Source organism: Siniperca chuatsi, linkage group LG11 (assembly GCF_020085105.1).
Source record: "Siniperca chuatsi isolate FFG_IHB_CAS linkage group LG11, ASM2008510v1, whole genome shotgun sequence".
Classification (NCBI taxonomy): domain Eukaryota; kingdom Metazoa; phylum Chordata; class Actinopteri; order Centrarchiformes; family Sinipercidae; genus Siniperca; species Siniperca chuatsi.
In genome coordinates this window covers 21549595-21572170 of record NC_058052.1, presented here as the reverse complement: position 1 = coordinate 21572170, position 22576 = coordinate 21549595, and the positions used below count along the sequence as shown (strand labels likewise).

Genomic DNA, 22576 nt, shown 5'->3' with positions numbered 1-22576 from the left:
GTCATTTTGTCAAGGTCATAATCTCATGGTTGATGGGCTCATTAGATAAATAATTTATTCATTTGATAATAATGCCACTGATTAAAGTCTAGATAAAAGTCTAAGCCATTTCTTTACATTGGTCTAAAAAAAGTGTTACTATATTATTGATTGAATAGGGTTGAATAGATCCAGTGATTTTTATTTTTTTAAACAGAACATCGCCTTGATATTTGGTGTTACTACTGAGGAGCTGTCAGCAAATATAATAACAAACAACTATTCACTTCATAAAATTGTATTATGTATCTTTGCACTATTACAGGCCTGAGTCCATTAGTGGGGCTTTTCATATAACCAACATCACCTTTGAAATGCAGTGTGAAGTTCACTGTGTGTTGAGTCAAGAAGTCAGTGGCTCCTTTGGCGGTCAGATGACAAAACGGCCATTTCCACACCCAAAGCCTCATGCTTGGACAACTTCACAATATTTAGGTAAGCAAGACAACCACAAAATAGTAAATAATGGATTATACACAAAATAGACAAAACCAACCAAAAATACAACATACACTGAAGAAACAACTCATAACAGGGCTAGGCAATCTCTATGAAAACAGTTGTGAGAAATAAGTGCTGATTACATTAACCATACATTAGCTGTGTTTACACAGATTCTAGTATTCCACTAATAATTGGACTTATAGCCATATCTGACTACTAATGCATCAACTGACCACCTTGATCTGAATAGACTAGCCCAACCAGTATGAATTTTGTTTGAGAGGGGTGGTATAAGCCTTTGACAATCTCTTCGATGTGAGAATAATTTTTTTTCAGACTACATGTGCTCTTACTGTGCCTATTCTTTCATGTTATGAATAAGCACCTGTTATGCTTGCCTTCTCATGTTTAATAATTGCTCATTACATACATTTGGATTACATGCAAATCATCGGATGACATCATTTAGTATACCCTATGTTAAAACATCAGATGGAATATTTATTTGAGATAAATTCATTTTAATTGAAGGTCTCAGGCGCTCAGAAGTCTGTTGCCCATGAAATAGTTGGCTACACTGGGGCCAGAGAGACAGAGTGTATATAATCAATTGTGCTGGTGAAAGTGAGATCCCGTAAGCGTATGCATTTATGAACGCTGAAAGTACAGCCACATTCTGAACGGAGAAGCGCTGAAAGAAACTGAACATGAAAGGAAAGCTGACTCAGATCTTGTTGAACAAAATGTGCCAAGAGGAACCTGGTGGACAGAAGCTGATAAGCAGTTATATGCTCTCATGCTCATATGTGTGGCAGAACAGCAAGCTGCTAGTCTGAAGAGAAAACTGAGAAAGAATGAAGTATTTCTTGGAAGACTACAAAGCCTTCATGGAGAGCATACTTGATAAAGGCTACGCTGCTGAAGCTCCTCAAGAACAGCTTGACTAAGAGGACAGGGTCTGGTACGTCCCACACCACGGGGTGTACCACTCGAAAAAGTCAATCCGTGTGGTCTTTGACTGCATGCCTTCATTTTAGGATGTGTTGCTGAATGGACAGTTACTGCAGGGACCTGACCTCACCAGTATACTCATTGGTGCCTTAGTGAGGTTTTGTGTAGATCCAATAGCGATGATGGCAGACATTGAATCAATGTTCTACTAGGTGAGAGTTCCAAAAGCAGATGCGACCTATTGCGATTTTAGTGATAGCCAGACGGCAACCTAAGTGCACTGATTAAAGAGTACCGGATGGCAGTGCACCTTTTTGGATTGACTTCGTCTCCTAGCGTTGCTTCTTATGCTTTACTGAGAACGTCAGCAGATGGAAAGTTGTTGAAACAGTTCTCAAAATGGGTAAGCAACAGCAGGAAAGTCCTGTCATCCATCCCTGCTGAACACCAAGCCAGCAAACTAAAAGAGCTTGATCTCACTCATGATGCCCAACTCACTGAACGAGCCCTTGGTGTATAGTGGTGCACAGAAGATGATGCATCCGCATACAGCATCAAGCTGCAGGACAAGCCAATGACTGGAAAAGTATCTGTTTCTGTTGTGAACTCCATCTACAACCCTCTTGGCTTCCTGGCACCAGTTGTAAATCCTGCCAAGCTTCTTTTGAGGGACCTGTGCAAGGAAAAGCAAGGATGGTTGAATAAATCAGTGGCTGGCAAGCCAATCAATGGTGTAAGAGGCTGGAAGATATCACTCACCTCTTTGACTTCAGCATAAACAGATGCGTTAAGCCTAAGGGATTTGGACACACACTAGGAGCACAGTTGCATAATTTTTCTGACGCAAGTGAGAACGCATGTGGCACAGCATCTTACCTTGTGTTGGTGAATGAGCAAGGCAGAACCCATTGTTCCTCGTGATGGGGAAGTCTAGAGTGGTCCCCTTTAAACAGGTTCCAAGACTCCAAGACTCGAGTTAACTGCAGCAGTTGTCGCAGTGAAAGTCGACAAGATGCTGTGAGAAGAAATGCAAGTCCCACTTTAGCAGTCTATTTTCTGGACTGACAGTACAATGGTTCTCAGATACATCGACAGTGAGACAGCTCGCTTCAAAACCTTTGTGGTAAACAGGCTTACTCTCTTGCAAGAGGCTACCAAACCACTACAGTGGAGGTATCATCACAAATCCTGTTGATCAGACCACCAGAGGCATGAAAGTTAAGAGCTTGATGCAAGGTGAAACATGGATAAACTGACCAATTTCTGTTACAGCCAGAAAGTGAATGGCCACAGAGACCAGATAATGTGACTCAAAATCCGCAAAATGATCCAGAGGTCAAGAACATCATAGTGAATACCATCACAGCTGAAGAAAAGTGAGACCCTCTGAACAAATTACTTCAGTACTACTCAAGTTGGGACCGACTAAAAAAACGGTTGCATGGATTTTGATAGCCAAGAAAACACTGATCCACCTGAAAGATAAAAGAAAAGAGTTACAACGCTCCATCGGTCAGTTAGAAAAAGATCCAGAGAGACAGAAGGTACTTATGCAACAGCACATGGAAAAGTACAAATCAGCTATGGAAAAGAAAACACTTACCTTGGAACAACTGATGGCTGCAGAGACAGAAATCATCCAATACAGTCAAGATCAATGATTTCCTGAAGAAGTGAAGGCTCCCCGTAGTAATCTGTCTATCGAGAGAAGTAGTCAGCTGTACAAGCTTGACCCCATTTTGCAAGATGGCATCTTGAGAGTTGGAGGACAGCTGGACAGATTTTTCTACATTTAGAGAGTAAAAGACATAGATTTTGAAATGTCTTTGCGACATTTTTACTCAATAATACAGTAGTAATGTTCAGACAAGAAATTAAGACACCTGCCCTGGAGTCGAAAATAAAATCTGCTATTAAAAAACTATGAAATGGGAAATCTCCAGGGGGTGATGTTTATCATAGTTTCATAATCAGGATATGTTGTCTCCTTTCCTTGTTATGCTTTACAACAAGCTAATAGAGAACCAAAAATATGGCAAATAAATTATTAATTATTTGCAAAGCTTCTCGCAACGCTTGTGCACTTGGATCAGGTGGGCTCAGGGGTGGTGCTAAAGGGGGCTAAATAACACTCCAAAGGTAGGCTAAAGTTTGGCAAGGGAAAAGGGGTACCCAGTGCGTTAAAAAGAGATGCCAAGGGGTTTTGACCAAGCGTCCATATGTGATGAGTTGGGAGTAAGACTGCATTGGATATCTAATTTTAAACTTCCGAATTGGTTTTGGCACTGCACTGTGATTCTCACTTTGTACTGTTGTTACCAATCTCCTCTGCCAAGCTACAATGCTATGTAAGACATCCTGAGTCTCCTGAAACCTTCTTCATCAATAAGAGTTGACCAGCTCACATGAATTTCCTTCACACTAGCATATTTTGTTTTGTTTGTTGGTTGTTTACTAAATAGTCACTGCAGAGTCCAAACAAATTGGTGTATATCAGATCAGTTTTTCCACAGTCAATAAAATGTGACTCTCCTATTATTTTAAAGGTTGAGAAAAACTTTGACCATATGTGGGAGGTATTTGTCTGTTAAATAAGACAACTAATCCATATTTTAAGTTAATGCTGTGCTCCTTCTCATTTTTTCAAGAGACATGAACATTCGTGAGGAAGCTCACATCTCAAACAATCTAGGTCCTTCTTCAAAGTCCTGTTCCCTCTTATTCAATCCTGTTGTATGCCAATCACATTTCTCTCTGCTAGCAGAGTGTACTTTATCAGTAGCCATCAGTGGAAACACTGGCTGAATACTGAACACTGAGGTTAATAAGGGAAGTTAATTGAACACGGGCCAACTCAACCCACAAAAACATTGAGCCACACTAAAAGGCTTTCAGCTTTTAAGCTATGGAGAAATGCATCACATTTTCTGGCAGACTTCAAAGGTGTCTTACTGATGAAAAGCTTTCATTACACTATATGGAATCAGAGTGAATGAATAGAATCTTTCCACAAATTACCATTAACAGGTTCAACCAGCAACAAGACAATACAGCACAAAAATACACTACAAAAAGACATCACAACACTTTCAACAGTCAAGAAAGCATGTACAGTGCAGCACAACACAATAAGTGGCGTAATTTATACGCAGGGATCTTTAACAACACAACAACTAACACAATGCAGTGCAGCCAAACTCAGCATAGTACAGAGCCTACAGCACACTGTTAAAGATGCAACACTCCTGAAGCAGGGCACAGGTTATGAAACTATAATGTTTTTGACACAAGGGGCAGCAGGGGACAATTTGTTCACACATTCAGTGATAAAAACATTCAATATTATTTCCCTGCCAAAGAATAAGTTGCTTTTTACAGTGTGCCTCCTTTCCTCTAAGAAACAAGTGAGCTTTAAGCTTGTCACCTGTTTTGTCAGAGGTTGACAAATATAACATATCAACCGGAAATGATCAATCAACATACCTTCCGTACAGTATTTGTAAGTAGTTAAAGTCTAGCTACTATAGATTAAGCTGACATGATAGAGTTTATGTGCTTATCGCTGAAACTCTTATTGTACTCAAGGTTGCTTATTAAAACAACTTGCTTCTCCCATTTTTAGTAAAGTCTCAGTTGAACGAGTGTGTCCTGTGACACCTGCTTTTCTGCTTTACAAAGTAAATCATATTTAGTAGACAGTGAGATGTACCGAGTGCACTTATCATAAAGTACATTTTGAATTATTCCTAAAAGCCTTCTGCAAAACAGACTTAAAAACTGCCTATATGTTCTGAAACTGATGTGCATAGGGCTTTCTTTTCTCACTATTTGAAATATAATAGCTATATCTGCACAAACAACCCTTGAAATTACTATTGAGTGTATTAATACGAATCCCTTTCATTATATAAGAGTAAACATTTAGCTAGGCATGTTGAATAATAGATATAGCTTTAGTCACAAAGCTATAAAAGTCAAAGTTATGTATTGTTTTGCTCTCCACTGAATATAAAAAATTGTATGTTTATTTCACTGCTTATTTCAAGCACGTTGTGTCTTATGACATTACGACAGATTGTTATCCTTCCTCTCAACTCAAGCGGACAGTCCTAACATAAATCCATTGTCTGCCCCTGATGTTTAAGGCATATGAATACACATCACTGAGATAAATGCACCATAAGCTTCAATGACCTTTCCTTTACAGTGGCATCCAAAGATTAGTCAGCCAATTATGCCTCAGCCAAAATCAATAACCCCCCAAAATCATCAACAGCTTTGAAGATCAGAGACAACCTTACCTCCATCGCTCCACCCAGCTCTTAAATGCCTGCTGTTCAGGGGAGAGTGTGAGCAGTGTTTCATCTCATGCAAAAGCAAATGCAAAAGACTGTTTTATTCCAGCTTGAACAGACTATTTAATACCGTGGTCCATATCAGGTTGGTGCTGGGATAACCCTCAATAAGGAAAGGTTAATGGACTATCTGTCCTGCCGAGTGTGAGGATTAAATACGTTCAGGCCCTCTAGAGTGACAAAGTGCTGCAGAAGAAACCACCAAGTAGTAATCATTTATGTTCAGACTAATTTCAAAAGATTAAATTTGCCAGAAGTATAGAGACCTTTGCATGCTGTTTTCTCTTGCAGTTTCTGTCTGTCTCTTCCTATCTCTCTTGTTCTCTGTTAAGTCTTTCTCAATCTCTTTCTTGCCTTCTGTGACTCCAAGCTCTGCCATTCACTCTCAAAGTCTCTGCAAATCACACTTGTGACCTGTCATCCTCAAGATAGCGCCTTTCTACTCTTCTGACCACTCAAAGCACTTCACACATTGAGTACAAAGAAACTAACACACCAAAGGCACAGCTCTCAGAAACAATTTGAGGTTCAGTATCTTGCCCAAGGACACTTTGACACTTTTACAGGGGGAAGCTAGGATCGAACCACCGACCTTCCGATTAGTGGACAACCCACTCTACCTCCAAGCCACAGCCACCCAAGTGATCTGTTAATTTTAACAGCACATGTTGCACATGTTTTAAATGCAACTCAGTCCAAGGAAACACTAAAATTGTGTTATGGTATTTCTGGGGGAAAACGCTAAAACTTACTGCTCTTTGATCTATTGTTCTGCTTTCTTCAGGCTGTGAGTTTTTGCAGTGATGGTTACAAAACAGTGCAAATTGAACAGCTCTGATTAATGAGCATCTCATTTCTTCCATGACACTCCATCCTTCTGTCTCTCTTATTATTCAATCCAATTCTTTCTCACTCTTCTTTTCCTCTCTCAGTGTCTCATCAGCTGTGCTCTCTCATGAAGACTCTCTAGCATCAGTAAAAGCTCAGACTGCACAGTCTGTAGGAAGAAGTTAATTGGATTGATACCTCTCAGCTTCCTCTCAGTCATCTAAGAGGTTTGTATAAACTACCCTGTGAATTTAATGTTTGGAAATAAATGCTTCTGAGGTATACACTAACATTTTGATGCAGCATATGACCTCTTCAATAATAGCAGGATAAAGTGCTCTGAGACATTTTGCAATATGACAAGAATACTGACAGTGGCAATACATTTCTAATGTCACTTATGTAACCGGCTATGTTTGCTATCACTATATCACTGAATTGGAACTTAAGGACCTTCAACATGAGAGGAGATTTAAGGATGAGAAACTAATGAGGTCACTGTGAGTATTTGAGCTGTCTGCTGGTTTTGGTTGTGGGAAATGAAGGCTTTGAAGGCTCATTCAATTATCATAACCCTGAAACATCCACACATACAATATATCACTTTGTACTCAAGCAAGATAGTAATTATGCGTTCTTTGGAAAGTTTCTTCATCTTTACTCTGCCATAATTAAAGTTAGTAGGCTACAGCTAATTATGAAGAAACTCTAAAACCATAGGTAGGGTCCGTGAGAAACCAGTGGAGGGCAGTAAGGTTAATTTTCAACGAAGCCACAAGAAACAAGAAGAAGAGAGAGGTTTCCTTAACATTGAAACTATGGCTAATGACAAGGTCGGTGCCCCCAGCTTTCTATGCTATATTGTAGATATTTGGCGTTACTTTATTATTATGAAAACCCGCCTAACTTACAGTGTCATTCAACAGCCATCAATTAGCGTTAGCTGCCAACGAGTTTGCAGGCTATCGTAACGTAGCAATCTGGTGTTGTTTAACGTTAAGCTAACTGTCGACTAGTTGACTAACTATCTTAATTACGCTAGATTTACTGGGGGTGTTTTAAACAGATTTAAAGTGCTGTGAAATAATTAAACATAAGCTGTTAAAAGAAGAGTCAACTGATGGCTAACTGCTAATGTAACGCTAAATTAGCTTACTTAATAGATGGCTAACGTTAGCTAACTTAGTAAGAAAAACTGAAAAGTCTGTCTGCTAATGAGACCAACGGTAACGTTTGATTACCTTGATACCGAGACAACCAGTTTGTGCTTAATTCAGTTGGACTAACGTTATCTCAAAATGTAAAATAACATCATACTGGTAACAACAGAAAATGTAAAGAGGCATAACATTAGCCTAGCTGACTGAGAAAAACATTACGTATCGTGTCAGAATAAGTGTGTGAAGCACCATACACTGCGCGTTCTTGTGTGTTTATGTTTATCACTTAACCAAGTGAACTAGTTTTGATAAACATGTGCTTAATGATAAAGTCAGGTTCATGCCGAATATGAACAAGTTGCTCTAGAAGTGAGTTATTGTTTGTTTTTTTTCCACTAAGAGATGGGAAAATTGGGGCGATAGAAGCAACTTGCTGATAAATGGTCCATATTTGCAACCATTTTTACCTTCTGTTAATGTAAATAATTCGTTCTTTACTTGATCTACTGTGTTCTAATTCATGAGAATTACTAGCATACACAGTTTTCATGTATATTTTTATAATTTTGTCATTATTGTCATAATACATAAGTTAGTGTTTTACCATTGCTAGATGCACTGTATGTTTTAGGAAACCCTGGTCAGTGACACTGACCTGTTGTTTGTTTGTCTCTGTGTGTATTCATTCATGCATGTGTGTGTGCAGAGTCCTCTGAGCCAGCTCAAGGACCTGGTGGAGCTGAAGGACCAGCTGGAAGACATTCAGAAACGGGTGGAGGATGAAATACAGGCTGGGGTTCCTCCAGTAAGGCTCAAACAGTCTCTAATATGTACATGCTCAGGTTACTCTGCCTTGAATTATGTTCACAGGCCAGGTAGTTATAAAAACATACGAAAACTGCTAGCATGCAGATAATAAAACCAGTGGTCAGACTTGCATGTACCAGGTCTAATCTCTCCTCTTCTTTCATCTTTAGGGAGGCAGTCTACTGGCTTCTCCTTTCCTGAAGGGTTTCCTGGCGGGGTACATTGTTGCAAGGCTACGCTCTTCAGCGTTGATGGGTGTTGCTGTAGGAACATGTACAGGAATCTATGCAGCACAAAATTATGCTGTTCCCAACATTGAAAATACTGTCAAAGACTACATACGCAGCCTGAGAGGAGGACGCAAATGAAAAGAGCGGAGGAAAAGTAAGAAGACAAGAAAGGAGGGAGGAGGAAGAGAGACATCTACAAGAAGAGGGTGCGAAAACTGTTGCATACAGGAACAGATATGTATTTCAAAAGTTAAAAACTTTTCAGTGGTTATTATTTTCACTTTCCACATAGATGAGTAAATCGGGAAATGAAATAGAAAGCCAACTTATGGAGTAAGGTGAAACAGTGTCTTTTCGTTATTATTTTTTTTTTCAGTTGAAGCGTATTCATCTGAACTATATGAGTGTTTAGATTGGGTAACTGAAATACATTTTGTAATAAATTGGGCACATTAACATGCATGTGGAAACAATTACAATTCAGTTAATTTAAACACAGGAGACCCAATTTTTCTTTCCAATATGGTCAATGTTTGAAATTTAGACAAACTGCTATATATAATATAAATCATTATAGCTGATATAATTTATTTCTGACCTCAACCATAGGCCACCTGAAACCTCAATATGTGCTTTCTGAAGATTTATTGATACATAATGAGACCAACCAATATCCACATGTGCAGGCCAGTTGTGTTGGCTATTTCACCTCCTTTCTTAAGGAGAGTCTCTACAGAGAAACACACCACATCTCTTTTGCTGTTCAGACAGATAGAGAATATTGAGTTTTTTTACAAGAGGAACTCTGCACACAGTGTGCAGTGGTTTAGAGGTTTTGCGTGTATATGTAAAGGCATGTGAGTCTTCTGCCCTCTAGTAATCAGAAATCAATTATAGCAGCTTTAACGAATATGCATTCTTTAGCTCAGGGGTTGCTAGCGCATGTAAAATTTGTTTCACCTCACATCTTATGGTGCTCTTTAGTGTAAAACCTGTCAAAACCTTTCATTGGTCTTATTAGTTTTCACATTGTCGGCAAGTGGCAGAGCAAAGTCTGTGGTGTGATGTGTCTTTGCCCCCTCATGTGATTATATGTATGTTTTTCACTTGGTAAAACATTTCTGTTTTTAAATTATAGTCATATAAATATATGTAGTCATGAAAAATAACTTAAGGAACACTTTTCAGAGACCTCATGTTTATAGTTGTAAAATTTACTAAAAAAATGACACACTCATTCAAAAATAAGGAAATGTATGTAATATTTCTCTATATATTCCACCTCACACTGCTAAAAAAGTTATTCAGACTTCAGTCTGCAAGAGCTGGATAACACAGACCAGGGCTATTCAATTACAAATTCAATTGGGCCAGTTTTTAAAACCTTGTAATGTAGATGGGCAAGACATTTTCAGCACCCTATTTAAAAGCTTTTTTTTTCTTTTCTTTTTTTTTTTTCAAATTTTAAACAAATGCAAAGGAATGTAGTAAAAGAAATAGCAGGCGTTTGGCGATGGCGGTAAAATAAACAAATACTTGCCAGTCCAGACAGGGTTAAACTGATAGTTTTCACTGTCAAATTTCAGGGTTGACAGGACAGACATATTTTCAGTAGAGCACTTCCCTACTTGTGACTGTCAATAGCCAGATGTTTTGAAAAGCTACTACGCGTGGTCAGAACTCACATGAGAAAACGTTGATTTGTGAAAGATATGACTGGCAGCGTCGCTACATCCGTAAACGTCCTGCCCGATCGTTACTGCGCATGTGGAACTCAACAGAGATGAGAAGGAAGCGAGATGGCTCACTCGCTACTTTCATACACTATATATGTAGTTTACTTATTTTGCCATATATCAGATTTATGTATGCTGGGCCACTCGGAGGTTGCTTCTGGGCCGGATCTTGCCCGCGGGCCACCAATTGAATAGGCCTGCAGTAGACTATCAAATGAAAATGTACGCCAAAGTAACATTTTTATTTAAAGATGTAGTTTTAATTGCACTTGGGAGTTTTAATAAAACAGGGAAGTGTGTGTTAAAGTATTTTATGTAAAATATATATTAAGAGTGCCTGCTCTGGACTTGATATTATCATCTCATGCCATGTGTGCAATAGCCTTTCCTGATGGGATTTGGCTGCCTCTTTCATATGCTGGAGACTAGTGGATGTTTTGCACTTGTATAATTTTAAGGATTTAAAGCTGTTACTTTGTCATGCAAATAAAAAAGCAAGCAGTGATTTTGTTTGCACAGAAAAATACCTGAACAGTAGCAAACTTGATAATATGTTAGTATGAATTTTTTATTTTGCTGGGCAACTATTTCACTTAGGTGGATAACCTGGAAATGTACACATGACTTTAACTTTGTTAACTTATGATTTAAACCCACAAATAGGGTTTAAATGTAAAACTTCACTAAGATGGTTTTCACATGACAGCAACATTAGTTACCCCAGGTACTGTATTGCTGCCATTGAAATTACCACACAGTGCTTATGTACACACTCAGGCTATTAACAGGTATTAGACCAAAAAGCCATAAAAGAGAAACGTATTTGACATCAGATTGAGATTGTGCTCATTTAGTTTTTACTTTAACTGAAAAGTGTATTAGAAAACTATGTGTACTGTATGTTTGGTAACTGGAAACCAGAAACAACTTGTGCCTATTGACAATCATTGTGTTGCTGTCTTTGTATTGCATGCTCTTAGTTTCTTAACTTCCTGTCTATTATGTTTTTGCATGTTTTCTCTTGTTTTTTTTTCTCCTTTCTTTAAACACTTGATTTTCTGCGGAATATAGAATATGACGGGTCCATTGATGGTGTTTTAATTCACTGGCTAATGTAACTGTCTCGTCATCATAGGTTTTCACTCCTGCACATTAATGCAGAAGTATTCAACTTAACAGTTTGTGATATTGTAAAATAAAACCAAAAAAAAAAAACTGCCTTTAAGAGTTTTATTTGTGTTTTTCATATAAAGGGGGAAAATACAGTTTACAGTTGTCTCAAAACTGGAGTATTCCTGGTTCCTGATTGTTCCCAAATATGTCGATATTTTTTAAATCAGTTTCATCTCCATAAGTTAGCCAAACATTCAAGATTCAAGTGACCACACTGTTTATTAAAAAAATAATAATGTAAAGGGGCAGTGGACAGATCCTGTTTTCATTTACATCTTGCCAAACATTTACTCTTTGCAAAAAATATATTAATAATTAATGAATAATTACCATCTGCCCACACTCCATTTAATTGCCCCGTAGTCCATGCTGTTATTATTCAATTCAGTGCTCTTTACAATCTTTCCATCATAAAACCAAATGAAAGATGGTATGTAATCAATAGCAAAAGTCAACTCTGTGCATATAATATTGGTTGCAGATAAGTTGCAATAAATTGATAAGATGATAGCAAGCAGATAAATGGTTATAATTTGGTAATTTAGCAGCAGTATATAAAACCCCATTAGCTTACCAAGCACTACAAATATGATGATTATAAGTTGACAAAGTTGTAGCAAAGTCATCCTTTGGAGTTGAACCGTTGCTGGTTTCTGGAGGAGATTTTACCAGCTTTGCCCAAGAAACAAACAAAAATACAAAAAATGCAGTTAATTCCAAGTTTTAGCCGCAATATAAAGTAATTTGCCTTTAAAACTATTCTAAATGTATTTAAATATATTCAAAGTCTAAAAAAATGCATTTCTTAATTGGACTGAATTAAACAGCATTGAAACATACAGTACTGCTCAGATATTTATATATGAATACATACATAGTGAATCAGAGGAACACCATATGTGTACTCACCACAGTATCAGACACTGACATCAGGCAGAGTCATCACTTTGCTCAGGCTGCCTACAAAGACAAACTTCGATTGTCAACGACATTGTAGCTTAAATTAAGGTTCTAAAATAATCATTATTTTAATAATAGAAATGTTTTAGATTTAGATAAAATCTACATCTGGATCCGGATCTGCATCAAAATACAAACAGTGATAGACAACATTTCATAAAATGTAAAAGAAACTTGCAATAATAAATTATTTAAAAAAAAAATTCTTGTTACTTGGCCCATGACCAGTTTTTTTAGATATCCTGTTAAATACAAACAAATGAGCAGGACTGAAAAATGAACCTCCTTGGCGGAGATAATTACATTAAAACACAAAAACAACATTAAATTATACTGTGCAGTATGGAAAGCAAAACAAAGTGTGGTCTGGTGGCCACCAAAATCTATTCTCAATCTGACTTGGTGACCAGTTATCTTGTCTCACCAGTGACAGATGTATTGCAACTGGCCGGTCCATTGTGGAGTGATCCAGGGATTGTTTGCCCGTTGGCTGGGTTCACACACCAGCAGTGCTTCATATAGCACTGCTCGGTCAGGTAGAAGCCGCGCTCATCACAGACGGGGCGGAAACCTGGCACCTGCGGAGCCTTCATACCAGCGGCCTCCAGCTGGCACTCAGTGATATGAGGAGGAGCTGGGAGAGGAGAGGAGTTAAATCATCTTAGTCTTGCAGAAAATTGGAGAAGAGAAATAACAGAAAAAAACTATGTGAACATAAGACTACTGAACGTTGTAGGAAACATGTAATTAAATGTCTTCTAATGTGTAGATAGATAAAGATACATTGTATATACTGTATATATACATATTTGAATACAGTAAATATATATACAACATACCAGTTTTTTCTGGGACTCCAGTGGAAGCCTCCTGCAATACAATCAGTAGGGGAAAAAGATGAAGACCACAACTTAAATTTGATTTTTTACAAGAACATGACAGGATTCATTCCAGAAGAGGAACAAGACAAAAACATTAGTGTCACAGTATTAAAGCTGGATTATTTTTTTTAATCATATCATTAAATTCAAACAATATACCTGCACCTCCATCAAAACTAGAGACTGACTGATAGAATGGCTTGGCTGCTATACCGGATGACATTAGCTTATGAGTATTAGCATATTTGTCGGCTGATACCTAACAAAAAATTGCAATAGAGGAACAACATCTAAGAGCACTGAAAAGTCTGTTTTCAGTGTCGTGAAAAAATCCACCAATATATCATTTATATATATATTTTTGAAACTCAAATATTGATATTAGCATCAGCCTCATTTTACCTCATCCACAAAGTCATCCATTAGCTTGGGGGCGTTCATGGGTATGTGCATCCGCATGGGATGCACAGCATCTACAGACAGAACGAGAAACAGTGTGTGTGAGTGGTAGAAAAAAACGAGATAGTTTGAGAAAATGAAAGGTTGAGATAACAGAGATAAATGGAAGCCTGAATTCAGTCTATTCTGAATTTAAAGCCAAAGAAGACCAGAACAACAAACCAGGTTCATTTGGCAAGTAAAATTGTATATAACAATGAATGTTTTTCCTTTAATCTATCCTTCAGATGTACGTGCAACTTTTGGAAAGTACCATCAGATCACTGTCAGAGCCACGTATGGTTCAAATGGCATTTAGCTTAAGAAAAAAGAGGAAGAAATGTCATTATTTGGTTTGCCTTTCCCCAGCATTGATTTATCAGAAATCTAATGAGTCACTGGTCAGGTCTCTGGGGATTCTGCAGACACTTTACATTTTCTCTAGCTGCTCACAAGGTTGTTGACAAATGAAACTTATCCTACTTTAGCAACAAAAGACATTCTGCTGAATGCCAATAGTGTACAGTATATCCGTCTTAATCTAAACTGAATTTGGCCTCCTCACCAGATCTTCCCTTCGTCAGCTCTGCCTTCAGGTTGTTGCTCTGCTCCTCCAGAGACTTGATGTCACTTCTCTGGCTGAGGAGGAAGTAGGCGATCATCGCCTGGCCCGCAATCAGGACACAGGCCAACAGGGTTAAGCCTGCCACCTTATAGGCCCGGGAGGAGCGGCCACTGGAGAGCAAGAAGAGAAAGGAAGGAGGAGGTGAGGGGAGTGGAGAAGGAGAGGAAAAACATGTTAAATTTGGAGGACTTGTTGGACATTTACATATTGAAATGGAATCAGAAGGAGAAATAACGAGTGAGACACTGAAAAATAAGGAGAGACATGAAGAAAAAGTCTTTAATATGAAGGGGCCTTGTTGTGCATAATCATCAGCCATTTTAACTGTTCAAGGATCATACGTTGTTGACCTCTGGTATCTTTCTTGATAAATGATTGGAAGATTTTAAAAAGGGAAAAGAAAACATAGATAATTGATATCAACCACTGACTAAGAGATCATAGGGACTAAACCCTTAGGTGGGAGAAAGAGATGAAAAAAGACAGAAAAGAAGAGGTAGATAGGATGATGTGGGAGGAGAGGACATTATAGAGGCTGATGCTTGGCTGAGAATCGGGGAAATTCTCTAAAACAGGAACTGTAGCCATGGTATGTACTGTGTACAATATGTCACCACCAACTGAGTGTGAGATCAGCTGTTGCCAAGCAGAAAGTTTAGGAATTTTTCGTATCTGCCTTTTACCCTTTCTAACTCACACCATGGCCTCCTTTGGAAATTCCCATTAATTTAAATGACATGTCCTCTCTGAAACTGCCTTTAAATCTCTACTAATTGATGTGTTTATTCTGTAATGAATTGATGCTAAAATAATTAAATGCAGTATTGTTTTAAAATGTGCTAATGAAAATATTTTTAATCAAAGTGGTATTTACTCATGAAAACAAAACACACGAAATATCATTTAAAAAAGCCATGAAGACATCCATAGACTTTTAATAGAATTACAAACCATTTAAAGGACCATACCCAAGTTTTTGAGGATTTCATTTCCTAATCTACAAATCCATGTATACTTTCCATAACTGTTAACAGTTTCCAAATTCTGTATATTTTTTTATGTATTTTCCTTGCTTTTCACGCAGCCATTGGTTTCCATTAATTTCAATTATACAATATAAAAATACAATAAAAAAAATCAATAAGCAGACTCTTGAAACTTGATACAGATAGGTAACGTTTGTTGATTGTCCGCTGATTGATTTGAATGGAGATTAATGGAAATCAATGGCTGTTTGGAGGACAAAAAATATACATAAAAAATCTGAAGCAGACCACTCTGATTTACAAAATGGTTACCTGTAAATTAAAGTATACACCGTCTGTATTAAAACATAAATAAACACTGGTATGGTTTGGTTCCACCAATGCAAACTTTAGTTAGGGCAATATCAATCTACAGCTGAGGAAAAAAAGCATAAGTTTCTCTCTCTCTCTCTCTCTCTCTCTCTCTCTCTCTCTCTCTCTCTCTCTCACACACACACACACACACACACAAATAAAACACACACCAGAACTGTTTTTTCTATCTTTGAGGATTTTTAACAATAGCCCACACGCACACAAGGAAAGTCTCTATAACTAATTTACAGTAAATGGATGGTTAACTTTGAGGGGACCAGCTTTTTGGTCCTAGTGTTGGGACCCCATACAGATAGCAAAACACGTACATACACAATCCTTACCCTTGTGTTGATGGTATATAGATGGCTGTCTGCTGGCTGGCAGCTCCGATGAGTGGCTGGGTTTGGGTCTCGGGGTCCGACATCTTCACAGAAACACAAACCTGTAAACACACACATACATATCCACATAAGTGTTTAAAGACATAGAATATGATGCTACTGACACAAAACATCCACACACACACACACACACACACACACGCACACACACGATTACATACACTTACAGTGATCTCACAGACAGAGATGATACCTTATTTCAGGTCAGGTTGCAAGCTGTTTCACAACTATCAATGACAGAATTCAGTGAAGGTTTTACCTTTATGGCTGTAGACAGACAGAAGGAACAGAAAGTAAAAGGAGGGAAAAACCCACACTCACAACCTGAACAACCAAATTCTCCCCTGACTGGATTTTGAACTGAATTTCTGATTGGTTCCTCATTTTCCTCATGTTGATGCATCATCTGTTACCATGGGCAGAGCATAAAGATATTTAGCAACCATGAAACAGCTGGTTGAGAGGTTCATTATCTCTTTATAAACAGTATCTTTATATTGTTTAAATTTGTAATTAATTAATAAAATATTTGTTGACAGATAATAACCTGATAATGATACAGTAATGATTAGGAAACAGATAAAATAGAAATAACTGAGGCCATACTATTTGTATTATTATTATTTGTATTATTAGTATTATTATTAGTATTTGTAATATTTTTATTGTATTTCAAGTATTACCATTATTTCTGGGTTGAGGGACTTTCTTACACCTGTACTGAAATTTCTGCACCATGGGTCCCTGTTTGCTATATAACTAAATGCATTATCTTGCAGTTCAGGACTGATAAATCCTTAAATCACAATCTCTTGAACTTTTTCTTGCCTCTGATCATAGTCCCTGTCCCAGTGTTTAGGTCCCACAATCCCCAGCAGACCCCAGCATTTAGACAGTTATTGAGTTGTTATGGTGTCATTATCTTGTCTTTTCCATGGAGGAAGTGCCACAAATTATACAGAAATAATTATAGGCATCATTAATATTTTTTATACACATTTAAAATAAATATCAACACATTCTGCTTAGAGATCTCCTGAGATCATGTATTCTTACCACTCTGTATATCTATTCTAAATATGCATATGTGCATATGTGTACATTTTGTGCCCATGTTGTCCTTACAGAGTCATTAGGTCTACTGAATTAATTCAATGGTGTAAATTTATTAAAACAATCCTAACAAAGCTTTTGCTGTAGCTGCTCCACAATTATAGCATTTCCCATTAACCAAATATTTGGAAATTTAACCCAAACTGGTTCAAGGCATTTGATGGATACTGCCCTGCTTCTCACAATATGGACAAACAAAACAAAGTATCATATAATTATTGAACGAAGGGAAGTGTTTAGGTTTTTATTTGTTTTGACTGTGATTTTGAGGAATAAAAAAAGTTACATTTAATGAAGATACAATGGAAATCTGACATTTGAGAAGGAGTGGCTACTTAAAGGAAGCGAGAGTGCAGTGGGGGGGACTCAGGAATATGGTGATACAGTTGAACAGTTACAGTAAGTCAAAAACAATTTCTTTATGATAAGGTTCAAATGCAAAGATATATAGTATCAGTTATGTATAGGGATTGGCTGAAGTTATAACAAAGTGTCCCTGTCCTCTTAATAAGTTAGATCATTTTCAAACGGAACAGATAGCGATTTATGTAATGGGCAGTGGATGCTGATTTTAAAATTCCTATTCGGATAGTCTCAAAGCTTCTTGAATTATCAGTGTGAAACCAAAATGAGATGGATATTTTTTATAGCCAGTCTACTGCAATACACTCCAGTCCAGTGGGTGGCGGTAAGCGGCCTGTAAGCTAGTTAACTTGCCAACCAAAGAAGAAGAAGATACAGCCATGGTTTTTGCCCTTTAAGACTTTTGGATGTTGTCATTGGTTGAATCGCTACTGTTGCAGGAAATAGGCATTGCTGCTCCACAAGTTACGATTTCCAACGGAATACCCACAAATAATTTGAGCATTTTCAACGGTATAAAATTAAAACTAGTTAGTTGCGCTTAATGCCGTTCGGGAAGATAGTGACATAAATGAATATGCCACGTTGTGGTGCCATTTAGCCGGCTAACTTTGTTAGCGTTAGCGTGAAGCGCCAAATTTGAATGACAGCTAGCTAAATTTACGTTAACCTTAACTTGGTTATGATAGCTAGCAAATTTTTGCAAGTTCGTTGTCTGATTCAGTAAATTCAGTGTTGCTGCTAAAGTTAGCACAAAGTTACTCTCTGTTTAACTGTAGTTTGCTGGGTAATGACATATAAGGTAGCGTTAGCTAGCTTAGCTAGCTGTGGGTAACCATAACATTTCCACCAGCTGAGCTGCTGACCACAATTGAATGTTTATTATTACCGTTATTTGGTCAGTTAGCTAAATTATTTGACTGTACAGCTTTGATGTAACGCTAGCTAACTAAACACCTTTTCTAACAGATGATGCGAAGACCCCGAGCAACAACTGTCAAAGCTGTGGAGTACAGAGACATGGACTCCGACCTGTAAGTGATTTTCATTCATTCATTCATAGCAATCATTTTCTGCGCTGACAATCCGTTTTCTGCAACAAGAGCATATTTGTTTTCAGGGTCACGGGGCAGGTTGGGGTCTGTCTTCACAGTTTTTTCAGGGATGCAGTTAACCGATCGCCAGTTCATCACAGGGATAGTAGAGACAAACCTACACATTGTTAAGACTAAGCAAACAAAAATATCAAATGCATTAGAGACACTAACCTGTGTTTATAGTGTAGGGAGAGACCAGGAAAACCAAGAACTAAATCCTATCTTAGTATTAGACTGATTTTCCACTTTGTTCGTACTCTACTCCCTATCAGGTCCTTTTCCCAGACAATGAGTAGCGATGAGGACAGTGAGGAATGGAGGCCACCAGAGTCAAAGCCAAAAGCCCCCAGCAGAACTGCCAGAGCCCCTGCAGTTGGGGAGAAGAAAGCAGCTGCCAAGAGAACTGCTAAACCAAAGGAACCAAAAGCACCCAAACAACCTAAAGCTCCCAAAGTGCCTAAAGATCTGAAGCCAAGGGCACCACGCAAACCTGTAGCAGAGCGAAAAACAAAAAAAGTTCTGAAGGATTCTGGTGCACCTGGGATAGCTGGAACAAAGAGGAAAAAAATTGATGAGGGCAAAAAGGATGATAAGGCTGGAGAAGACAAAGGAGATGAACAAACAGACTGTCTAGAGGGAGAGAGGGCTGAAGAGAGTGGGCCAAGTATCAGAATGAAGGAGGAGGTAAGACTGATGGCCATTTTAGTAAGAGTATATCTGCATATACATACATACATACATACACACACACAAAAGACGATGATATAGAGTTGGCAACATTTAGAAACATGTCTGTTAGTATAATTTACGGCTAGTTTATGACTGAACTTAGAATATCTGTGTATTACTGAACTGTGCACAATAAAATTGTTGCATGTAGAACAGTCATTCTCTTTGCAACACTTTATAAAGACAGCAAAGCTCTATTTTGTCTATGGCTGATGTTACCTTCTAACAATGTACATATCCCATCACTAATCTCTATAATTTTTGTTATCTTTTATTTTTTGTCTAATCTCATTTTCCTCGCTTGTTTTTTCTTGTAGAGGGTGTCATTTATTGTGTCAGAAGCCCATCAGGCAGACAGATGGACAGGCGAGGGGTCATCACTAGCTGGGTTTAGAACAAAGAAAGAGGAAGTGGAGGAGGAGGATTTCACATTTGATGAGCCCTGTCAAAAGAAACAGAAGACCAGTGCTGCCTCATTGGGACAACCAGCTGCTTTACCATCATCAGAAGCACAATCTCTGAGGAATGAACTCAGTATGAACTGGGACTTGATAGAGGTATTGTAAGGTTTGGTGGTGTGTGATGTGTGGGAAAGTGTTTGTCTATATTTGTGTCAGATGGTGGAAGCGGTGCAGCATATGGTAGTGCTGCCCCTCACTGACTGACTGACTGGCAGACACAATGCTGAAATGTGTGGACAGTTTGTAGGTGACCCAGTGGGATACCACTGAAACTGCCACCACCAGTTGTTGGCCAAACAACAACACTTGAGTTTATTTTAACATTCACATTTCTACCTCTGTTAGCAAGCTAAATTAAGAGGACACTAGGACACTGTTGCCAACATGACAATGAACCACACAGCAATAACGCTGATGAACTGTTGATGGGGGCATTACGCTTTCTCCATCCATTCTCTCTGGAGTACTGTCTCTCTGTGGATTAAAAACATTACAACCTTCTGATTTACAGTACATAAGGGGACATAATGGGACATTATTGCACATTATGTTAATTGAACATTTTGAATTAATCATATACACTTACTTGTACTTGAGATTTGATGTTGTACATACATAGCTATATGCCACTTCTCATACATATCTATATGCAACTTACCAAGAAGCAATCTTACCATTAACCTTATTTATATTTTTTCCATTGTGTATATTTTGGACATCTGTTTACTGATATTTTTATATTTGCACTCTTTATATTGCAGTTTTTTTATATTGCAACATTATGCAGTACATTGTATTGCTAATGCCAGAGACTCAAAGAGAAAAAAAGTAGCTGTTAGATATATACAATGGACATTTTTTTTTGTCTATTGAAAAATTAATAATTGGTGGTTATATGGGCATTGTCTTACTGTCTACTTGCCTATTTGTGTATATACTTTAGATGTACTGTTTGAATATCTGCGTGTGTCCCTCCCCTCAGCTGCTGTCCACCTTGACATGTGTGGAGCGATGGGTATGTGTAAATGTCATTACACTGCTTCGTGAAGAGAACACGGTGCCGTTCATGGTGCGCTACCGCAAAGACATGATTAATCACATGGATGCCGATGCCATTCGAGACGTCCAGCTGGTATACGAGGAGTTATGGTAGGCATATGAAACACCTTAAACCGCAAAAAAACCCAACATTACCCACTCATACTCTGACCAGCATTAAATCATTAAATGCATGCATAGGCACATTTAGATATAGACTTTCATATATACAATTGTAGCCATGAAATGTTTTCTCATATGAGCTGAACAGGATTGGGGTTGATTCCAGACGGCAAATTTGACATTGGCCACTAGATGGTGCTAGTGGTTAAGCTTTGAGGCCTGAAACAGTATCAGTTGTGATTGTTTTACATGTGTATCACTTTATTGTCTGTGTGTGTGTGTGTGTGTGTTATCATTTTACACTGTGTATATAATCTGTTTTTCTTTTTGTATGTTTGTGTATGTGCGTGTGTTTCTTCAGCTCTTTAGCCAAGAAGACTCAGTCTGTGATTCAAACCCTGAAGAAGAATGGGGTTTTGACAACTGAGCTGGAACAAAACCTGAGGAGCTGCCGATCAGCTGATGAACTTGATCATGTGGTCAGAATCAGAGTGATTTGGAGATTTCATTCTTGGTTGCAATATAATAATAAAATAATATTTATCCATACTTTCATCCACACCTGAATGTGGCTCTTTCTCCTCTCTCTTACCAATCAGCACCGGTGCTTCTGTCTTTGTCTGTAGTATTCTCCCTATAAGAAAGGAAGTAAGCTGACGAAGGCTCGCAGGGCCAAAGCACTCGGCCTTGAGGTGACCGCCTCTGCATTGATGGACTCACCTCACACTCTGGATTTAAGGGCATGGGTAAAACCTGGTACTGAAGGTAAGACATAAATACAGTTTTGTAGTCATTAAATGAAATGTAGAACTGAAGTTTAACATTATGCCTGGACCGGAACCCCCTGGACCTGTTGGGCTTTTCTTGTGTCATACTCATGAAAAAAAGATTTTTTACATAAAAGATCACGTTTGGAGAAATTACTGACACTAGTTATTTAATATGTGCAGATTTTGAGCCGTTATATTGCTCTTACAGATTTATAATGCTCATTAAAGGTCCACAAGAGTACTGTTTTTAAGTAGAGTGTGCGTGTGTGTTTGTGCGTGTGCCAGGTCTGTCATCAGTGGAAGAAGTGGCTACAGGTGTGGAGCATATCTTGGCTGATATGATAGCCAAAGACCCTGAGACACTCACCTATGTGAAAACATTGTGAGAAGATGTTTTTTGTGTTGAATTTTTTGTGATGTTTGAGTTTAATTTCAACAGTGGTCTGTGTTTCATTAATATTGGGACCAGAGTATATTTTACTCAATACATTGATAATAATATAGTGCCCTC

The 22576-nt window shown here is 38.1% G+C and overlaps 4 protein-coding genes across 10 annotated transcripts in view; 2 read left to right on the top strand and 2 right to left on the bottom strand.

Annotated features, from left to right (window-relative positions):
- LOC122884067 (inactive phospholipase D5-like) overlaps positions 1-8106 on the bottom strand; it is a 72934-nt gene extending 64828 nt beyond the window's left edge. Inside the window, exons 1-3 of one of the 3 annotated variants that reach the window (XM_044213401.1) lie at positions 7859-8106; positions 3038-3220; positions 347-2449 (exon numbers count right to left, since the gene is read on the bottom strand). The gene's annotated coding sequence lies outside the window, so the exon portion shown is untranslated. The remainder of the gene's footprint in view (positions 1-346; positions 2450-3037; positions 3221-7858) is intronic. The other 2 variants (XM_044213402.1, XM_044213403.1) reach the window with 2 other exon arrangements.
- LOC122884069 (SLC35A4 upstream open reading frame protein-like) lies at positions 7320-11768 on the top strand. 2 transcript variants are annotated; one of them, XM_044213409.1, is made up of 3 exons: positions 7320-7450; positions 8484-8582; positions 8755-11768. In XM_044213409.1, exons 1-3 carry the CDS (start codon positions 7436-7438, stop codon positions 8950-8952), a joined length of 312 nt encoding a protein of 103 aa, XP_044069344.1. In that variant the 5' UTR covers positions 7320-7435; the 3' UTR covers positions 8953-11768. The 2 variants fall into 2 exon arrangements, with proteins under 2 accessions (XP_044069344.1, XP_044069345.1); XM_044213410.1 differs by lacking the exon at positions 7320-7450 and adding an exon at positions 7528-7843.
- On the bottom strand, positions 11767-16792 carry LOC122884068 (insulin-like growth factor-binding protein 2). 4 transcript variants are annotated; one of them, XM_044213405.1, is made up of 8 exons: positions 16631-16792; positions 16312-16412; positions 14568-14737; positions 13967-14037; positions 13523-13553; positions 13108-13317; positions 12633-12683; positions 11767-12395 (listed from the first exon to the last, which is right to left on the bottom strand). In XM_044213405.1, exons 1-7 carry the CDS (start codon positions 16775-16777, stop codon positions 12640-12642), a joined length of 774 nt encoding a protein of 257 aa, XP_044069340.1. In that variant the 5' UTR covers positions 16778-16792; the 3' UTR covers positions 11767-12395; positions 12633-12639. The 4 variants fall into 4 exon arrangements, with proteins under 4 accessions (XP_044069340.1, XP_044069342.1, XP_044069341.1 ...); XM_044213407.1 differs by having other exon boundaries at positions 16565-16707; XM_044213406.1 differs by having other exon boundaries at positions 16539-16679.
- Positions 16793-17695: 903 nt separating this feature from the next.
- srbd1 (S1 RNA binding domain 1) overlaps positions 17696-22576 on the top strand; it is a 55340-nt gene continuing 50459 nt past the window's right edge. The window contains exons 1-8 of the mRNA XM_044213399.1: positions 17696-18360; positions 18817-18881; positions 19217-19628; positions 19991-20230; positions 21117-21283; positions 21657-21774; positions 21922-22060; positions 22351-22447. Of these exons, the coding sequence (XP_044069334.1) occupies positions 18817-18881; positions 19217-19628; positions 19991-20230; positions 21117-21283; positions 21657-21774; positions 21922-22060; positions 22351-22447 (1238 nt within the window). The 5' untranslated portion in view covers positions 17696-18360. The remainder of the gene's footprint in view (positions 18361-18816; positions 18882-19216; positions 19629-19990; positions 20231-21116; positions 21284-21656; positions 21775-21921; positions 22061-22350; positions 22448-22576) is intronic.